At 48.3% G+C, this 17,156-nt stretch overlaps 1 protein-coding gene across 1 annotated transcript in view; it reads left to right on the top strand.

Annotated features, from left to right (window-relative positions):
* DOCK2 (dedicator of cytokinesis 2) overlaps positions 1-17,156 on the top strand; it is a 439,395-nt gene that overhangs the window by 378,632 nt on the left and 43,607 nt on the right. Inside the window, exons 34-36 of the mRNA XM_062189655.1 lie at positions 5,807-5,892; positions 14,524-14,680; positions 16,814-16,854. Of these exons, the coding sequence (XP_062045639.1) occupies positions 5,807-5,892; positions 14,524-14,680; positions 16,814-16,854 (284 nt within the window). The remainder of the gene's footprint in view (positions 1-5,806; positions 5,893-14,523; positions 14,681-16,813; positions 16,855-17,156) is intronic.

Genomic DNA, 17,156 nt, shown 5'->3' with positions numbered 1-17,156 from the left:
GCCTGTCTCTCTTTGGGATTAGCAAGAGCTCTCTAGTCCCAGGAAAGCCATTACCAGCTGGCCCTTCTGCAAGGAGCCTGGAAAGATATTGGATTGAGGAGTTCTGATGGAGAGAGACTGTGTCCCACCAGTTAGGGCCGGGGATGGTAGGGCAATTTGAAATTTACTGCCCTTTGGGGAAGCACAGTCTGTGAAGCTTGGGAGCCCATGAAGGGCACATTATCAGATGAAGGGCATTCCATGAGGGTTATTCGCAAAGTTTGGGGAAAATAGAATGTAAAAATAAACTTACTGGGGGCCAGCCCTGTGGCGTACAGGGTAAAGCCACTGCCTACAGTGCTGGCATCCCATTTGGGCACCAGTTCAAGTCCCAGCTGCTCCACTTCCAACCCAGCTCTCTGCTATGGCCTGAGAAAGCAGGAGAAGATGGCCCAAGTGCTAGGCCCTTGCACCACGTGGGAGACCTAGAAGAAGCTCCAGGCTCCTGGCTTCAGATCAGCCAGCAGTGCGGCCATTTGAGGAGTGATCCAGCAGATGGGAGACCTCTCTCTCTTCCTCTGCCTCTCTGTAACTCTGACTTTCAAATAAATAATTTTTTTAAAAAAAATAAGCTTATTTTGGTGCAAATAATTTTGAAATCCATACATATGAGGGATCTTCTAAAAATTCCTGGAAATGCTTATTATGAACAAAAACTATGCATGGATTTCAAAATTCTTTTGCACTAAAATAGCTTTATCTTTTAATTCCATTTTCCACAAACATTTTTAAGTCCTTTTAAATTTACCAGAGATCAGCTTCTAAGGCCAGCAGGTGCCTTACAAAAGATCCTGGTGACACATATGGGGAAGAAACACCTCAAGGGTACCTGACAGTATAGAATGTCCTCAAAGGAAGCAAGACCTGGCCATTGTCTTGATTGCAGCTGCTTGGTGGCCTCTTCTGTGGCTTGACCTTAGTGTGACTTCTCTTCCCTAAAAGCTTCCAGTGGTGTCACGGCTCCCCTGTGATGTACATGCACCTGTTTCTCATGTAGGGGGTTGTTCTTTGAGCTCCTCACTCTAGGAAGTGCTCATTCTAAGCATGTTCCCCAGTGGCTTCTCCTCGCAGCTTCCTTATCAAAAGAGACAGGACAATCAAGCTGACTAATGGGACAGTGGCCCACATAAAAGCCAGCTGGTGTGGGAGTTCTGCTGTGCAATGAGCAGGCCAGACTTGGCTTTTGGTTCAGAATAAGCTAACCACTGCTTGAGTAATCCTCTGGGCCTGGATAGACCAGCCCAGCTGTCTGGCTAGCCAGTGCTTGGTAGAGGGAGGGGGTGCATGATTTCTGGGTAATAGTGATGGGAAGGAGTGGGGGTTGTGGGATACAGAGACTGGGGGAAGTGGTTAGCTGTGATGCAGGTTGCAGAGCAGGACTGTGTGCCACTAAGCCTCGGTGTCTGAGCCCTCAGCAGGCAGGAGCTCCCAGACGAAAAATCCCACCCTCAGTAGCACTTAGAACACAGTTGCTTGTTGAGTGAATGAGTGGATGGAGTCATCAGTTATGCAAGTTCTACTGAGACTGAGTCTTGCCTTGGAACGGGTAGATGATTCCAATGGTGTAGAACAATGCACAGAAGATGAAATCAATTCCATAAATACATATGGAGCATCCACTGTGTTCTGTACACCGTGCTTCGGAGTCAGAGTCCCAGTTTAGAAGCTGAATGAATGCATGCGCACTACTATTTACCCTCTCTGCATTCAGTTTCTTCATCTGTTAAATGGGGGTCTTGATACCATTCCCAAACTCAAACATTTTGGGAAATGAGTTGGAGCCATTGGAGACCAGAGAACTCAAAGAACTTTAGCAATGTGCACGGACTCCCATGGACATTCCTTCTCAAGTGGCATTACCTTGCCCCCCCCCCCCCCGCCAGTTCTGCCTCTGCCCACCCCAGGATCACAGGTGTTTTGTTAACAAAGGAGGCCAAAGGCTGACTTCACGTTTCCTCCTTGTCTCTGTTACATCCAAGCTCACAGCACCAGCACTGCGTGTGAGGAAGAGCACTTGCTTTCTGAATACCACTCTTTGGCGGGGCTGGGCTCCTATCAGAAAGCATTCCGGGTGTCTGAGTTGATGGAAGTAGTCAGGATATCCTAAAGCAGCCAGGAGAGGCAGCATAAGTGAGACAGGGAAGGCGGATGCAAAGGAGAGGCCAAGGAGTGGTTGTCCTGCTGGCCTAGAGGTCTGGGTTCCAAGTTCAGTCTCTGTCTCTTGTCTGGGAGTGCTAAAGATTTGTGTCTGGCCTCTCTGGCTGCTCCTTAACACTACCCACCTCTCAGGGCTGGGAAGGGGAGTCAGTGAAAGCCATGCAGTTGTGTAGCTGGGGAAAGATGGAGCCAAAGCTGCAAGCTAAGCTGTGCACAGGAGCGATGCTGGTGGCCGCCTGGAGGCTTCTTCCCACACTCAAGTTCATCCATCCTTGGAACCCAAGACCAGGGTCTGCTTTGCCTCAGTTTCCTCACTGGTAAAATTGAGATGATGCCTTCCATCTCCCTGGACAGTTGTGAAGACTAAATGAGACCGTGATGCTAATGATGATGGCAACGACAATAACATGATGATCACTGCTCACAACGGAGAAGCACTCACTGCGCACCAGCTGCCGCACTTGGCCTTTTACACTTGATTTTCCACTAACTCCTCACAGCACCACCGTGCAGAAGGTGCTGTTTTTAAATCTCTATTGAATAGATGAGAAAAATGAGCCCCAGAAAGATGTATTCACCAAGGTCTCAGTTGGGGTTGGGGGAGGCAAAGTGAGACTGAACTAAGCCTGCCTGATGCCACAGCCTGTGGTCACAGCCACTGTCCTGCACAGCACTGCCCCGGGATGCACCTGACCGAGACCTTCACGCTCTAACCCACCCCAGTGGGCTTCAGCATGGCGTGGCATCATCTGGCTGTGCTGGCTGCCTGACACCCTGCAATTTCTCCCCTGGCAGGCTCTTTTGTGACCCTGAGACAGGTGCTTATTTACCCCATCCGCTTTCTGCTCCAAAGACAAGTTCATGTCACCAGGAGGAACAGTGCCAGCATTTCCCAGTGAACCACTCAGACAAGAGAAAACATGGGTTGTCTCCCCAGAGCTGCTTTCCAGTAATACTCGGTAGTGGGAACTATGACAGGAGCAGTAAGAGTAAGTGAAGCTAGCCCTGTGCGCACCAGAGCTTGCACACTTCATAAACACACTCCACACTGCTGATACTCCCATTATGCCCATTGTATTCATAAGGGATCAACAGACTGTAGGACTGTAGCCTGCAGGCCCAATCCATCCTCCACCTGCCTTTGTAAATAAAGTTTTATTGGGATGCAGCCAGATGATGTGTTGTCTGCGGCTGCTTTTATGGACAACAGCAGAGCAGAGTAAGGACAGCCAAGATTGTGGCCCACGGAGCCTTAAATACTTCCTGGCTGGTCCTTTGCTGACTGCCAACATAAATCCTGAAACCGAGGATTAGGAAGACGCACAGGCTTTCCCAAGATGCTGGAGGAATGGAGGAGGAGGGGTTGCAGGCAGAGCACAGCCTACACTTAGCCTCCTTTGGCTGTATTTCTGCCTGCCCTAGGCCTGGCATGGAAGACAACCTTGGGTAATGCTTAACACAAGCGGAACACTCCACGAGATGCCTCCTGTGTGGGGCATGACTCATTGGCAGACTGGCCCCTGTCTAGGTCTCTTTTTCTCCCTCTCTCTTCCCTCCCTCCCACCCTCTCCTCCTCCTTCCTTCCCTCTTTCCTACCTCCTTCCCAGCCCTCTTCTCTGACCCTCCCTTCCTTCCTTCTCTCCTTCCCTTTCCTTTCTCCCCTCCGCACCTCTTTCCTACCCGTCTCTCTCCTTTTCCTCCCTCACTCCCTTGCTTCTGTCTGTTCCCATGAGCTACTCCCTTCTCCCCAGCCGGAAGGTCCCTTTCCTAGCTTTCACAGCCCTACCCATCTTTTCAGGCCTGACATATTTCCTTCATGTGTCCTTCCCAACTGGGTACCACACAGGAAATCGTTTGTCCTCTGTGCTGTGTCAGCACGAACTTCTGGTTCCTGCCTTTGATCCTGAGTGGCCCAAGGTGAGAGAGCAGTGGCCTCACAGATAATGTGTGAATTACAGGGACAAGGGGATCGCGGCCCTGTCTTTTCATCAGCTACAGAGTCTACCTCCTCTGGGCTCGATCCTTTATGCACAGGAAAGAACCTGGCAAAGCTCTCTGTCATTCATCTGAGACTTCAGACAGGTCGCTTCAACTCTCAGAGCCTCTACTTCTTCATCTGTAATAGTACCTGACTCTTAACTGGAGCTCATGTCAAGCCCAGGCTGGCTTCCTTTCAGGCATTACTGCACTTAAATGTAACCTGGGCCCTCCCGACTTCAGGGACTATTGGGAAGACTGAGAACAAAGAGGCTGAGCCAGGACCCAGGAGTCCCCAAGGCCTCCCTTGACCTCGGTGACCTCTCCAAGGACATCCTTCCCCTCTCCAGGTGCCAGTTCCTTTTCTAATGGTAAAATGGGCAGAGGTGGACAGCACGATGGGAATGGACTCCGTGAGGTTTGATACTGAAAACCATTCCGGGCTGTTTGCAGTACAGTCATGTGAGTCACGGTTGGACCCTTCATGAAACTATGATGACTAAGCCAGGCACCCCACTGCGTGAGACGCTTCTTGAATCTGAAAGGAGGAAGACAAAGCATCCTCTGTTTTCAATGCCCCCAGATTTGGCGGAACTGTAGGTGCACACTTGCTTTTCGGTCACTCACTTCATTTGCTCTCTGGCCTTTACGGATGTCACCAGGCTTGACTCTCGGGAGCCCAGCATTTACTCCATGTCTTCAGGGTATTTTTAACCACTTTATGTTGTGGGTAATAAACCTTCAGTTCAAACTGGCTCATATATTGACATATGTATTATATATGCAGATGAGCTGTAGACACGCACACTATCAACTCACGTAAATGATGAGGCTTCAGGTATAGCTGAATCTAGGAGCTCACACAGAACTTCAGGTTGTAGTCTGTCTGCTCCTCTCTGCTTCCCTCTACATTGGTGTGAGTCTCATTTTCAGCAGTCGAGGCTTACAATCTTCCATTTTCAAGTTTAGCAGAAAAATTTGTCTTGCTGAGAGTTCCAACAAAGCCTCAGAATCTCGCTGGCTTGGTCTGGCCCTTTATTAGTCTTGGGGCCTGAGCAATAGCATATAAGGGTTTTAGGGGCTTGGCCTGTGTCAGGTTTCCATACCTGGAGCTAGAGGGTGTGATCAGCTCACCTGAGGCCCTGAGATTGAGAGGTGGGGTGGTCACCGAACAATGGAGAAGGAAATGCCAAAGGCTAGGCAAGCAGAAATGGAAGCTTTACATGACAACATACCATCCCCGAAGATGTAGGTTCTGTCACATACCCCTGGGCCTTTGCATATGCTGTTCTTGTTGCTTGGAATGCCATTTTCTGCTGTATCTTCCTGCAAAGTTTCACCTTAACATTCGAGAAGAAAGCTCAAGTGACAAGGGTCGTGAGAAGCTGTCCCTAACTCAGCCTCCTCTCCACCCCCCTCTGCCGCGTCTTCCTGCTCAGCACTTACCACCTGCTCCTGAGCACTCCTAAAAGGAAGGCAGACCCAGCATCCTCTTCCATTTTGCGTTCCCAAATCCCAGCACTAACCTTGGAGATCACTGGTGCTCTCTAAAGCCTTGGTTAAAATAACAAACAGACTCATTTTGACATTCAACCTTCTGATGTTACTATTGCTTTTCTATCTCCTGTTTCAGTTCGAAAATGAGATCATCCTCAAGCTGGACCATGAGGTGGAAGGGGGCCGAGGGGACGAGCAGTACATGCAGCTGTTGGAGTCGATGTAAGTACAGAGCCCAGCATGTGCCGGTCCAGCAGAGGCTGGAGGGCCCAGAACCCCAGGGGCTCCAGTGACTTCCCCAGGGAGATCAACCCAGAGCTCATGAGTGTTGGAGAAACTACATTTTTGGAAGAACCCTCACATCTCTCAGGGGTGGCAATTCCTTTGATATTGGTGGAATGGGCCAGAGAGAAAGAAACTGTGCTGGATTGGGAAGAGAAAAATAATGTGCTAAGATGTCCACTTTTGTTCATTTTGTCCTAACTGGGAAAAAAACATTGCTACTTCTCGTGACTTTTGTCTATTTAAATTTGTGACAGATACTGATCATGACTGTGGAGCATGCACAGTGCACAGTCCTGTGCTAAGAGCTTTCTATGTAAGGCCTCTATTCTGGCATTTACTCCCTTGGATTCCCATTTCACGGAGCTGGCAGGCACCCGAGGCTCACGGAAGCAGTACTTTATCTGAGAAAACTAGGACAGGCTTAGTGGAGTGGACAGACTAGGGCCTGGACCTGGCTCTGCCTGCCTCCAGCACCCAGGTCTGGGGCAGGCTGTGGATGGTGCCCAAGACTACTGGTCTTGGAGGGAGAGCATTGTTTTGTTTTAACAGCTTTATCGAGATACGATTCACATACCAGATGATTCGGCCGCAGTGTACTTTTTTTTTTTTTTTTTCATTCACTTCTAGTATATTCGCAGGGCTGTGCCACTCACCACAATTTTAGAAAAGTTTCATTATTCCCCAACAGAAAACCTGTGCCTGTTAACCCCCTCCAGTACACACATACATAGCCCCCTTCCCTCTGGTCCCAGAAAACTGCTCTGTTTTCTGCCATTATGATTTATCTATTCTGGAAATTCTGTACGAAGTGAATCATGCAATGTTTGCCCTTTTGTGTTGTTAGTTTTGTATTTATTTGAAAAGAAAAATGCTTATTAATATTTATTTATTTATTTGAAGACAGAGCATCAGAGTGAGAGGGAGAGTCAGATCTAGAGAAGACGTTGACCTCCCATCCACTGGTTCACCCCCCAACAGGCTGCAACAGCTGGCTGAAGGCCAGGCTAGAGTCAGGAGCCCAGAACTCCATTCAGTTCTCCCATGTGGGTGGTGAGGGCCCAACCACCTGGGCCATGATGCACTGCTGTCCCAGGTGCATTAAGAGGAAGCTAAATTGGAAGCCGAGCAGCAAGGACTTGAACCACCACTCTGATATGGGTAGCTGGATCACAAGCAGTGATGCCCCAAAACACCAGCCCCCACATGGCCTTTTGTGGCTCTCTTCTTTCACATAGCATGTTTCCAATGTCTCCATGTTATAGCATGTGTCAATACTTAATTTCTGGGGCCAGCGCTGTAGCTCAGCGGGTTAATGCCCTGGCCTGAAGCACCGGCATCCAATATGGATGCTGGTTCGAGACCCGGCTGCTCCACTTCCTATCCAGCTCTCTACTATGGCCTGGGAAAGCAGTAGAAGATGACCCGAGTCCTTGGGCCCCTGCACCCATGTGGGAGACCCGGAGGAAGCTCCTGGCTCCTGGCTTCAGTTTGGCACAGCTCTGCCTGTTGCGGTCAATTGGGGAGTGAACCAGCAGGTGGAAGACCTCTCTCTTTCTGACTCTCCTCTCTCTGTGTAACTCTGACTTTCAAATAAATAAATAAACTTTTAAAAAAATACTTAATTTCTTCTTTTGCCAAATAATATTCTACCGGTTGGGTATATTCCACTTTGTTTATTCATTAATTGGTTGATAGATACTGAGTGTTCCCAACTTTCTGGCTGTGAGGGTATTTTCTATTTGAGCAAGCATATACAAATTTTTGTGTGAAGTATGAGAGTAAATTAAAATGTTCAGAAAATTGGAATTGAAAGTTTGTTTGAATTCTCCTGAGCATTCCTAAAAGGCAGACACAGAATCCTGCTCCATTTTGCATTCCCAGACCCCAGCACTAACCTTGGGAGCAAAAAAAACTAAAATCTATGCATAGTTTTCTCGTTGGACACTCTTTCCACAAACTTTTTGAGGTACCTTCGTACGCTTACAGTTCTCTTGGAATTTCTGGGCCACCTGGTCATTCTTTGTTTAACCTACTGAGAAGCCACCAGGCTATTTCCCCAAATGGCAGCCCCATACACCTTCCCAGTAGCAATGTCTCAGAGTTCCAATTCCCCACATCCTTTTTTTTTTTTTTAAAGTGTATTTATTTATTTGAAAGTCAGAGTTACAGAGAGAAAGAGGGCGAGACAGAGACAGAGAGCTATATTCGATCTGCTGGTTCACTCCTCAGATGGCTGCAATGCTAAGGCTGGGCCAGGCCAAAACCAAAACCCAGGAGCCAGGCGCTCCATCTGGGTCTCCCATGTGAGTGCATCTTCCACTTGGACCATCTTCCACTACCTTCCCCAGGCACATTAGCAGGGAGCTGGATCAGAAGTGGAGCAGCCAGGATTTGAACCGGCACCCATATGGGACTGGCAGTGTCACAGCTATCTATGGCTTTACCCACTGTGCCACAATGCTGCCCCCCTATCCTTGGTTAAGAACTGTCTTCCTGATATACCCATTCTGGAAGGGGTGCGAGGGTGGCGTGTGAAGTGGTTTCTCATTGCGGTTTTGATTTGCGTTTCCTGGTGGTTAATGATGTGGTGCATCTTTGGAGAGAGACATTGGGTTTTAATTCTGGCTCCACCACGTAGCAGCTGCACAACTTTGGGCCAATCCCATCTCATCTCTGGCTTCAGTATCCCCCCATTTATATGATGCGAATAATGAGCCCCCATGGTTCTTCTGAAGACAGAATAATTATAAAGCATCCGGCACACAGCAGGTACATGCTTAATAAATGTCCTCAGCCTCTCGGCCTGACTCCCAGTTTCTGTCCTTGGCAGCTTGATGCCTGCCCCTCCCCCAGCAAGGCCCTCCCGCAAGCCTTAGGAATGTAGCCTAGATCTCCCAAATCCGCCCCCTAACTGTGTAGCCTCGGATTCCTGTGACTCTTTCCTCAACCATTGTTGACTATTTTAGAGGTAATAACAAAAGCATACGTGGGGCCTGGCTCTGACCCCCACGAGGATCCTCCCTTACCCTGCTCAGCCAGTCAGAGCCCAGAGGGCAGAGCAGGGCCCCAGGCAGTGTGGCCTCTGCCCCTCTGGCACTGTGCACAGCCCTCACCCCACACCCAGAAAGCAAATGCTGCCCCACTGCCAGGAGAAACCCAGCATCTGCCCTTTCAGTGGATAGCAGGAGCGATTGTCCAAGGGCAGTAATGAGGTTCTGCCCGGGACACTGTTTGTCTTAAAGTTCTGAAAAGGAAAATCTAAATCTTGACCGGAAGTGATCGGTGCATGACGCTGGCCGTCTCCACTTCTGTACACGGATGGGGCTCTGTGGCTATCCGGAGATTCTCAGCGGGATTTGCAAATCCTTCCTGGTCATTTATAACTGAGGAGTCCTCCGAGGCCGAGGAAGTGAAAGGCAGCTCATTATTTTTCTCCTGAGCCAGAGGTGTGAATGATTTTTTTTTTTTTACCCAGAACTAATCAAGCCCAACATGAGGAGTCAGGGCCTCATCAGAATGACCGATGGGCGCCTGTCCCCACTCTTTCCTTTGTCTTTCTGAGCCTCAGTTTCCTTATTTGCACATTGAAGATAAACATATTATCCAGCTTTTAGAGTTGTTGTTGGGGCCGAGCGAGAAAAGTTATGTCAAGTGTGCTGTATCATCTGTTTTATTTTATTAGCATACTTTTTGACACCTTGTAGGCAATCCAGCAGTAATTATTACATTATTGAAAATAAAATACTAATTATTACTGTTGTTGTTCAGGTGGATAGCAAGGTAGTTATTTGAAGCCTTGAGCCTACGCATCATTATCCTGCAGGCAAATCGTCTCTATTCCTCCCTCTCAGCTCCTCACTCAGGGCCTCCACTGGCAGCTTCAGTTCTCTGGTCAAGGCTTGGTAACTGGATGGTACTTTGGTGAATAGAACAGACCTTCCCTTGCTTAGGACATGGAGTGGGGCTGAATTTCAGTCTTCATGTGCCCTAGTGCAGTGTACAAGCTATACAACCTTTCTTTTTTTCTTTTTTTTTTTTAAAGATTTATATTTATTTGAAAGACAGAGTTACAGAGAGAGGTAGAGCCAGAGACAGAGAAAGAGAGAGGTCTTCTCTTCTGCTGGTTCACTCCCCAAATGACCATAACAGCCAGATCTTCCCCCATCCAAAGCCAGGAGCCAGGAGCTTCTTCCGGGTCTCCCACATGGGTGCAGGGGCCCAAGGACTCGGGCCATCTTCTACTGCTTTCCCAGGGCATAGCCGAGTGCTGGATCAGAAGTGGAACAGCTGGAACTCGAACCAGTGCCCATATGGGATGCCGGCACTGTGGGCTGGGGCTTTAACTCTCTGCGCCAGAGCACTGGCCCCTATACAACCTTTCATAACACCACAGTCCTCCCTGTTCTCCAAAGCACTCCCTGTTCTCCTTCAGCCCATATCTGTCCTAAAGTTTGTGTCTCACATTGGGTGGAGTAATGAGATGGAGTAATTCCTGCATTCCATGCCTGGGAACATTTCTAGAAGTGGTAAGGGGGCTAGAAGACAGAACAGGACAGAGCACAGAGCCTAGGACCTACCCAAGCCAATTCAGTAGCTGGAAGAGGACCCATCAACCAGGAGGCATGATAAAGGAATAAAGACCAGTTCCAGCAGTACCGACAGAGGGTGAGGGCCTGGGTGCCTCCCTCCAAAGCCCTCCCAGGCTGAGTGCACACAGTTCCAGGGAGGTGTGAGCTTCCTCCACAGCCCCCACCAGGCAGGAGCAGAGGCACAGAGTGAGTGTGCTACCCCATGAGGAATTATCCCCATCACCTCATGATTCCCACAGCTCTTTTTCATTGTCCCTATGCTGTATGTGGGGCTCAATGCAAAGGAACAGCTGCATAACCTTCATGGGAATGATGTCAGAACCTAGTGCACGGACCTCTTGCCTTGTCTATAATTTGAGGGTTGTAATAACACCTACCTTCAAGAGTCTTTCTGAGTATTAAGCAATACAATCAATGAAGCAGGCTTACACAGTGTCTGGAACACAGGAAATCATAGGTAGTAGTAGCAGTATCCTTGTATGCAGATACTTCAGGACGTTTGTGGGAAAATGGAATTAAAAGTTTATTTTAGCGCAAAAAAAAATCAAATCCTGCAGGTTCTTTTTTTTCAGTAATACACATTTTTCATGACCTTTTGGAAGACCCGGTGTACAGCATGCATGACTTCTACAGCTGTGCCTGATTTCCTTGTGAACCTGTGCTCTCCTAGATCAGCTCCTTAGGAATCTCTGGATCCCTGGTTTCTACAACCGTACGTGTTGAGTGGATGGAAGGATGGATGGTGGATGGACGAGTGATTTCTAACCAATCTGCCCATCTATCTCACCAGTCTTACACAGTAGGAGCAGCTCTCATGCCTCATGACTGAAGAATAGAGAAATGAAAGAAGCCAAGAGTGTGTTCTTCTAGACCCTTGTTTCTTGAAGTGCAGTCCAGGGCCCAGCAGCAATGGAATCACCTGGGAACTTGTTAGCAAGGCAGACTCTCAGCCTCACTCAGCCCCTGTGCATCAGAGTCCATTAGCAAGGCTCAGGTGATCCGCATGCCCATGGAGGCTTGCTGAGCACTGTCGACGAAACCAGGGATCTCCTGAAGAACTGAAAACTCAGGGCCCTGCTGCCTGGGTCCTGACTCACATATTCCAAAGGCATTGCCCAAGGGGGAAACTGGGCTTTGTGAAAGCTTCCTGATGATTCCAACGTGTGGCCAGGGCTGAGAACTCCTGGTCTGGCCAAGTTCAAGCCCTTAGATGCCTCCTGCTCTTGGGAGGCTGTGAGGAATCCCATAGCGACCACCAGGAGGAAGGTTTGTAGCATTGTCATTAGGATCGGAAGAAGGGCTGGGAGGAATTGTCCTAGAAGGAGGCAGGCACAGCTGTGGCCGAGCCAGGGCCATTTGCCTCTCTCGTGGAGAGCCAGGCACAGGTGTTTCTCCTAGGGTGAAGATGGATTTGTGTGATCACAACCACAGTTTGAGATGTCGCCTCCTTGCAGCCTGTCTTTGTTTCTGGGAAGGAACGACCCTCCAAAGTCCTTGCTTTTTGTCACCTGCAGCCTCCTCCAAGCTCTTGGGACTTACATTGCTGTGGAGAGTATATAGTTAGAAGCAGATTGTGTGGCCTGCCTGTCTCCCTGAGGTGCCTGAGGACACGCTGCGGTGTTTCTCTATGGAAAAATATCTCCAAACTGGACAGTGGTGGGCTTGATTCCCAAGGTCGCCACTTAAAGCTACTACCGGGGTGATGGTAGGAAGGTTCTGAGCCTTGATTTCCTCTTCTGTAAAATGGGGATAATAATCTTCACTTCTCAGAGAATTTCTTAAGCAAAGGTGATTCATGTCTGGCACAGCATAAATGATCAATAAGAAGTAATCATTACAGTTTTTTTTTTTTTAATTTATTTGAGAGGGAGAGAGCACGCTTCCATCTGCTGGTTCACTCCTTCAAGTGCCTGCAATGGAGCTGGGACCTTAATCAGGTCTCCCACATGAGCAGAAGAAATCCAGCTACTTGAGCCGCCACTGCTGCCTCTCGGGGTTTGCAATCAGCAGGAAGCTAGACTCTGGAACTGGGCGTCGAATGCAGGCAATCATTAATCAGAGTTTTAATCTTTCTATCTTTCCCCTCCTACCTGCAGGACACTTGTGGGTAGGCACAATTCTTTTTGTTTTGGTCTCCTCCCTACCACACCGTGGCTACTGTAGTGCCTAGCCTCTAACAGATGCTTAAGAAATGCCACAGTCTTCCTTTTGTTTTTGTTCGTTTGTCTTTAAAGATTTATTTATTTATTTGAAAGGCAGAGTTACAGAGAGGCAGAGAGAGAGGTCTTCCATCCGCTGGATCACTCCCCAGATGGCAGCAATGGCCGGAGCTGTACCGGTCCAAAGCTAGGAGCCAGGAGCTTCTTCATGGTCTCTCATGTGTGTGCAGGAGCCCAAGTGCTTGGCCTATCTAACTACTACTTTCTCAGGCCATACCAGGGAGCTGGATCGGAAGTGGAGCAGCCGGGAATCAGACCGGTGCCCATATGAGATGCCGGCACTACAGGCAGTGGCTTTACCCGCTACACCGCAGCGCTGACCCCATTCTTTCTGTTTTAAAAATGTAGAATATTAATTTTACAATGACTCTGTAAATAGGATACATTTACTTAAAGAGAAAAGGGAAGACTTTGATCCTCTATGCACCCCCATTGGAGCAACCACTGTTATGAATTTAGTATTTTTGCTCCTGAGCCACATGTCATGCCAGTCATATGTGCCTGCACATGCATGCAGTGAGTGGTGGTTGAGATACGCGTGCTGGAGCCAGGCTGTGGATATTTACTACCAAGCACAAGTCCGCTGACCTTCCCACAGCTTGGTTTCCCCATGGACGAGAGCCTCATCTCATAAAACTGTGCTAGGAGATTAAGTGAGTTCATGTTGTAAGGTGTTAGCATGGCACCTGGGGCACGGTGAGCTCTCTATCACTCAGTTAACTCAAAAGTAAATAGTGTGCTGAGACTTTTCTCACTTAACTGTATATTTTATAGACCTTTTCATGTGAAAACATATTGATCTAATACGTTTCAGTGGCCTCATAGAACCACATTTTGTCAATATACTTTAATTTAGTCAACCATTTTCCAATTGATTAGCTTTTAAGATTGTTCTATTTCACTATTAAATGCAATCTATAAATATAATAAGTATATCTTTTCATACTTCTGGGCAAATTTCTCTAGAACAGACTCGCTGAAGTAGAGTTGTCAAGTCAAAGAAAAGGTACATTTGACATTTTGATGAATAACTGAAAATCCAAATCCAGTTTTTGCTAGCCAAAAGTTGTGCTGATGTACAATTTTATTATTTCTTTATTTGAGAGTTATAGAGAGGCAGAGGCAAGGAGGGAGAGAGAAAGAGAGAGAGAGAGAGAGGGAGAGAGAGAGAATCTTCCCAATCGGAAGTAGAGTAGCCAGGACTTGAACCAGTGCCCATATGGGATGCCGACAATACAGGTGATAGCTTTCCTGCTATGCCACAGTGCCAGCCTCCTGATGTACAACTCTTAATGTGATATTATGAAAGTCACCATTTCTCCCACAGCACTACCCCCACTGGGAAATTACAGATTTAAATTTTTTCCCCTTCTAATGGTAGGAAAAAAAATAAGATGTGCTCTAAATATGAGAGTACTTCAAAAAGCTCGTGGAAATGAGTAAAAAGATAAGTTTATTTTGATGCAAGAAGGTTTTGAAATCAATGCATGTGAGAGGTCTTTGAAAAGTTCATGGAAAATGTGCATTATGAAAAAGCTATGCATAGATTTCTAAACATTTTTGCAGCAAGATAAACTTACCGTTTAATATCATTTTTCTGCATATTTTTCTTCCACACATTAACAGAGACAAGACATGAATCAAGGGAACTGGGGTTCACTGGACCTTTTGACACATGCTCACCCTCCGACACACACTGGCCCCCAGTGCAGTCTTCCGCCCCCTGGGGCAAACTCACTGCCCTCTGTCTCTGCCCACAGCCTGATGGAGTGTGCTGCAGAGCACCCGGCTATTGCCAAGTCGGTGGAGAACTTTGTGAACCTGGTCAAAGGCCTCCTGGAGAAGCTGCTGGACTACAGGGGCGTGATGACGGACGAGAGCAAGGACAACCGCATGAGCTGCACTGTGAACCTGCTGGTGCGTGGGGCTGGCGGGGCTCCCACTCTGTCCACGTCAGACCAGAGGCCGAGGGCCTGGCGCTCAGTCTCACTGTTGCCCTTCATAGGTCTATTAGTCTGTGTTCTGGTGCTGTAACAAAATTCCTGAAGCTGGGTAATTTGTAAATAAAATGGGTTTATGTAGCTCGCGGTTGGGGAGGATCTGGGGCGTGGTGCTGGCATCATCCAGCTCTGGTGAGGACCTCATGGTGGGTGGCATCTCAGTGGCAGGGTGGGCGTGAGAAGGAGAGATCATGCTGGGTGACAGAAAGCCAGAGAGAGGAGGAGCCCGTCTTGCTTTTTCATAACAATCCCTCTTGCAGGAGCTAACTGGGGCCCAGGGTCCCATGAGAAGTACAGTAACCCCTTCCAAGGGCGGTGCCCCTGATGACCTAATCACCCTGCACTAGGCCTCACGTCTTAAAGGCTTCACCAGCTCTCAAGGTTGCCACACTGAAGACCAACCTCCGACTTGGGACACACTAACGCCACATCGAGATCATAGCAATAAGGAAGCTGTGCTAAGAGTTTTGCAAGTCAGACACATGTGGGATTGAATCCCTGCGGTGTCATGTGATAGCCCTGTGTCTTGAGGCCAGTCACAGTCACATTTCTAAGCCTCAGTGTTCTTAAATGTGAAATGGGCATGATGAATATTGTCCTCTAGTAGTTGACGTGTCTAATAGAAGGAAGATGGAAGTTTTGATTGTTGGGGAATATAAGGATTGAAGTCACACAGTCCACGGAAGTAACACTGATAACTAGAATTTATTGAAAATTGCTGTGGACCTGGTTAATCAGAGCAGCTAATCCCAAATCCAAGCTGTTAACCCCTGTATTACATGAGCACCTATGGGTGAGCTCCCATGGCCATGTCCCAAGCAAGCAGCCTTTCTTGCATGTCCTGTGATAAGGTCAGGAGACAGGTGGCAAAGCCATGGTACTTCATTCCCTCCATGTGAGCCCACCTTAAGGTGGTTTCAATGAATAAAGTTGGCCAACGATGGACGTGGTATCACCCATAAACCCCTGTGCCAACCCAGTGCTCCAGAAATACAAAGCCCATCTTTGTAGTTTGGTTGTGTTACTTCCCCTTACCCTAAGTGGACTCTTTTTTTAATAGTCTTGATATCGCCATTGATTTTCTGGAATGCTAAGGGGACTTTAAAAACCCTGATTACAGCAGAAAGGAATTCAGTGCTAATAACTCCACCAGGCCCAATTTGCATAAAGAGCATGGAAAGGGGTTTTCCAGGAATTGAGCAGTTTCTCTCTAAGGAGAGGAGTTGGTTGAATAAATTGACTTTCAACAGTCAGACTAAGATCAAGGAGTAAGGTCAGGACAGTTTCATAAGCAGTGAGACTCTATGAGTTTTGCTGCGTGGAGGGAAATGGGGTAAGGGAGGATTCGGGGGAAGAGGCTGGTGCCTGCGGAGTGGAGGTCTGGTGTGGTTCTGCTGCCTTGTGTGCCCTAGAGCATGTCACCTACCCTCTCTGAGCCTCAGGTGCCTGTGGTTGCATTACCAGAACTTTCTGGCTCAAACTCCTTAAAACAGGAGTAGGGTCTCTGGTGCTAGAGCCCAGGGTCTAAGTGGCCAGTAGTCTAACGGCCTCAAAGCTGAAATAGGGACCAGGCTTCCTAGTATTGCCAAGTTTAAATGCTCTAGGCCACAGCATCCTCTCCCAACTCCTTCTTTCAGGAGTTAGGGGCTGGAATGCTATTACTCACTTGCCAACTCAGGTCCCTGTGATGACAAGGCCGGAGGTTTGAGACATGGAGCTGGGCTGCCTCTCAAAATGGACTTTATCCAAGTTGACAGCACCGGTCTTGGCAGCCCACCTCTCAGTGCCACACAGAACTCCTCTGGACCCCTGACCTGTGGCACTTGAGACATTCCGCTGTCTCTGTCTCATCTGAGAGTCAGGGGAGTGGCTTTCAAAGCAGAATCACCCTGTGAAGCGTTGGCTGCATTCAGCAAAGTCATTGTCTTGCTAGAGTCCTGGGTGCTCAGCAAATACACTGCCATCTTCCTCTTATCTCTGCTGCCATACCCTCCACCCTTGTCAAACTGCAAAGAAAAATGCTCATCACTGTTTTTCCTCCCCTGCCTAGAATTTCTACAAAGATAACAACCGGGAAGAGATGTACATAAGGTAAGACTTTTATTTTTTAAAACCCAGACCTGCTGGGGCACTCCTCTCTCAGTATCCATCCAAGGCTCCCTCTGCATTCACAACAGAACGGACCCATCTCAGCACTCAGGCCCTCTGTGTTCTGATTCCTATCAGTTCTCCCAGAGTCAGCTTCTTCCATTCTCCACAAAACTGCTCGCAGCTCTCTACCTGGCCATGCTGTCCCGCCGTGCCTAGAGGTTATGCTTTCCTTAAGGGTGAACATCCTGTGAGCTGAGCTGGTGTCTTGAACTTGCACTTGGTCCAGGACTGGCCTGTGAAGC

Source organism: Lepus europaeus, chromosome 4 (assembly GCF_033115175.1).
Source record: "Lepus europaeus isolate LE1 chromosome 4, mLepTim1.pri, whole genome shotgun sequence".
Lineage (NCBI taxonomy): Eukaryota > Metazoa > Chordata > Mammalia > Lagomorpha > Leporidae > Lepus > Lepus europaeus.
This window is presented reverse-complemented; position numbering and strand designations above follow the sequence as displayed.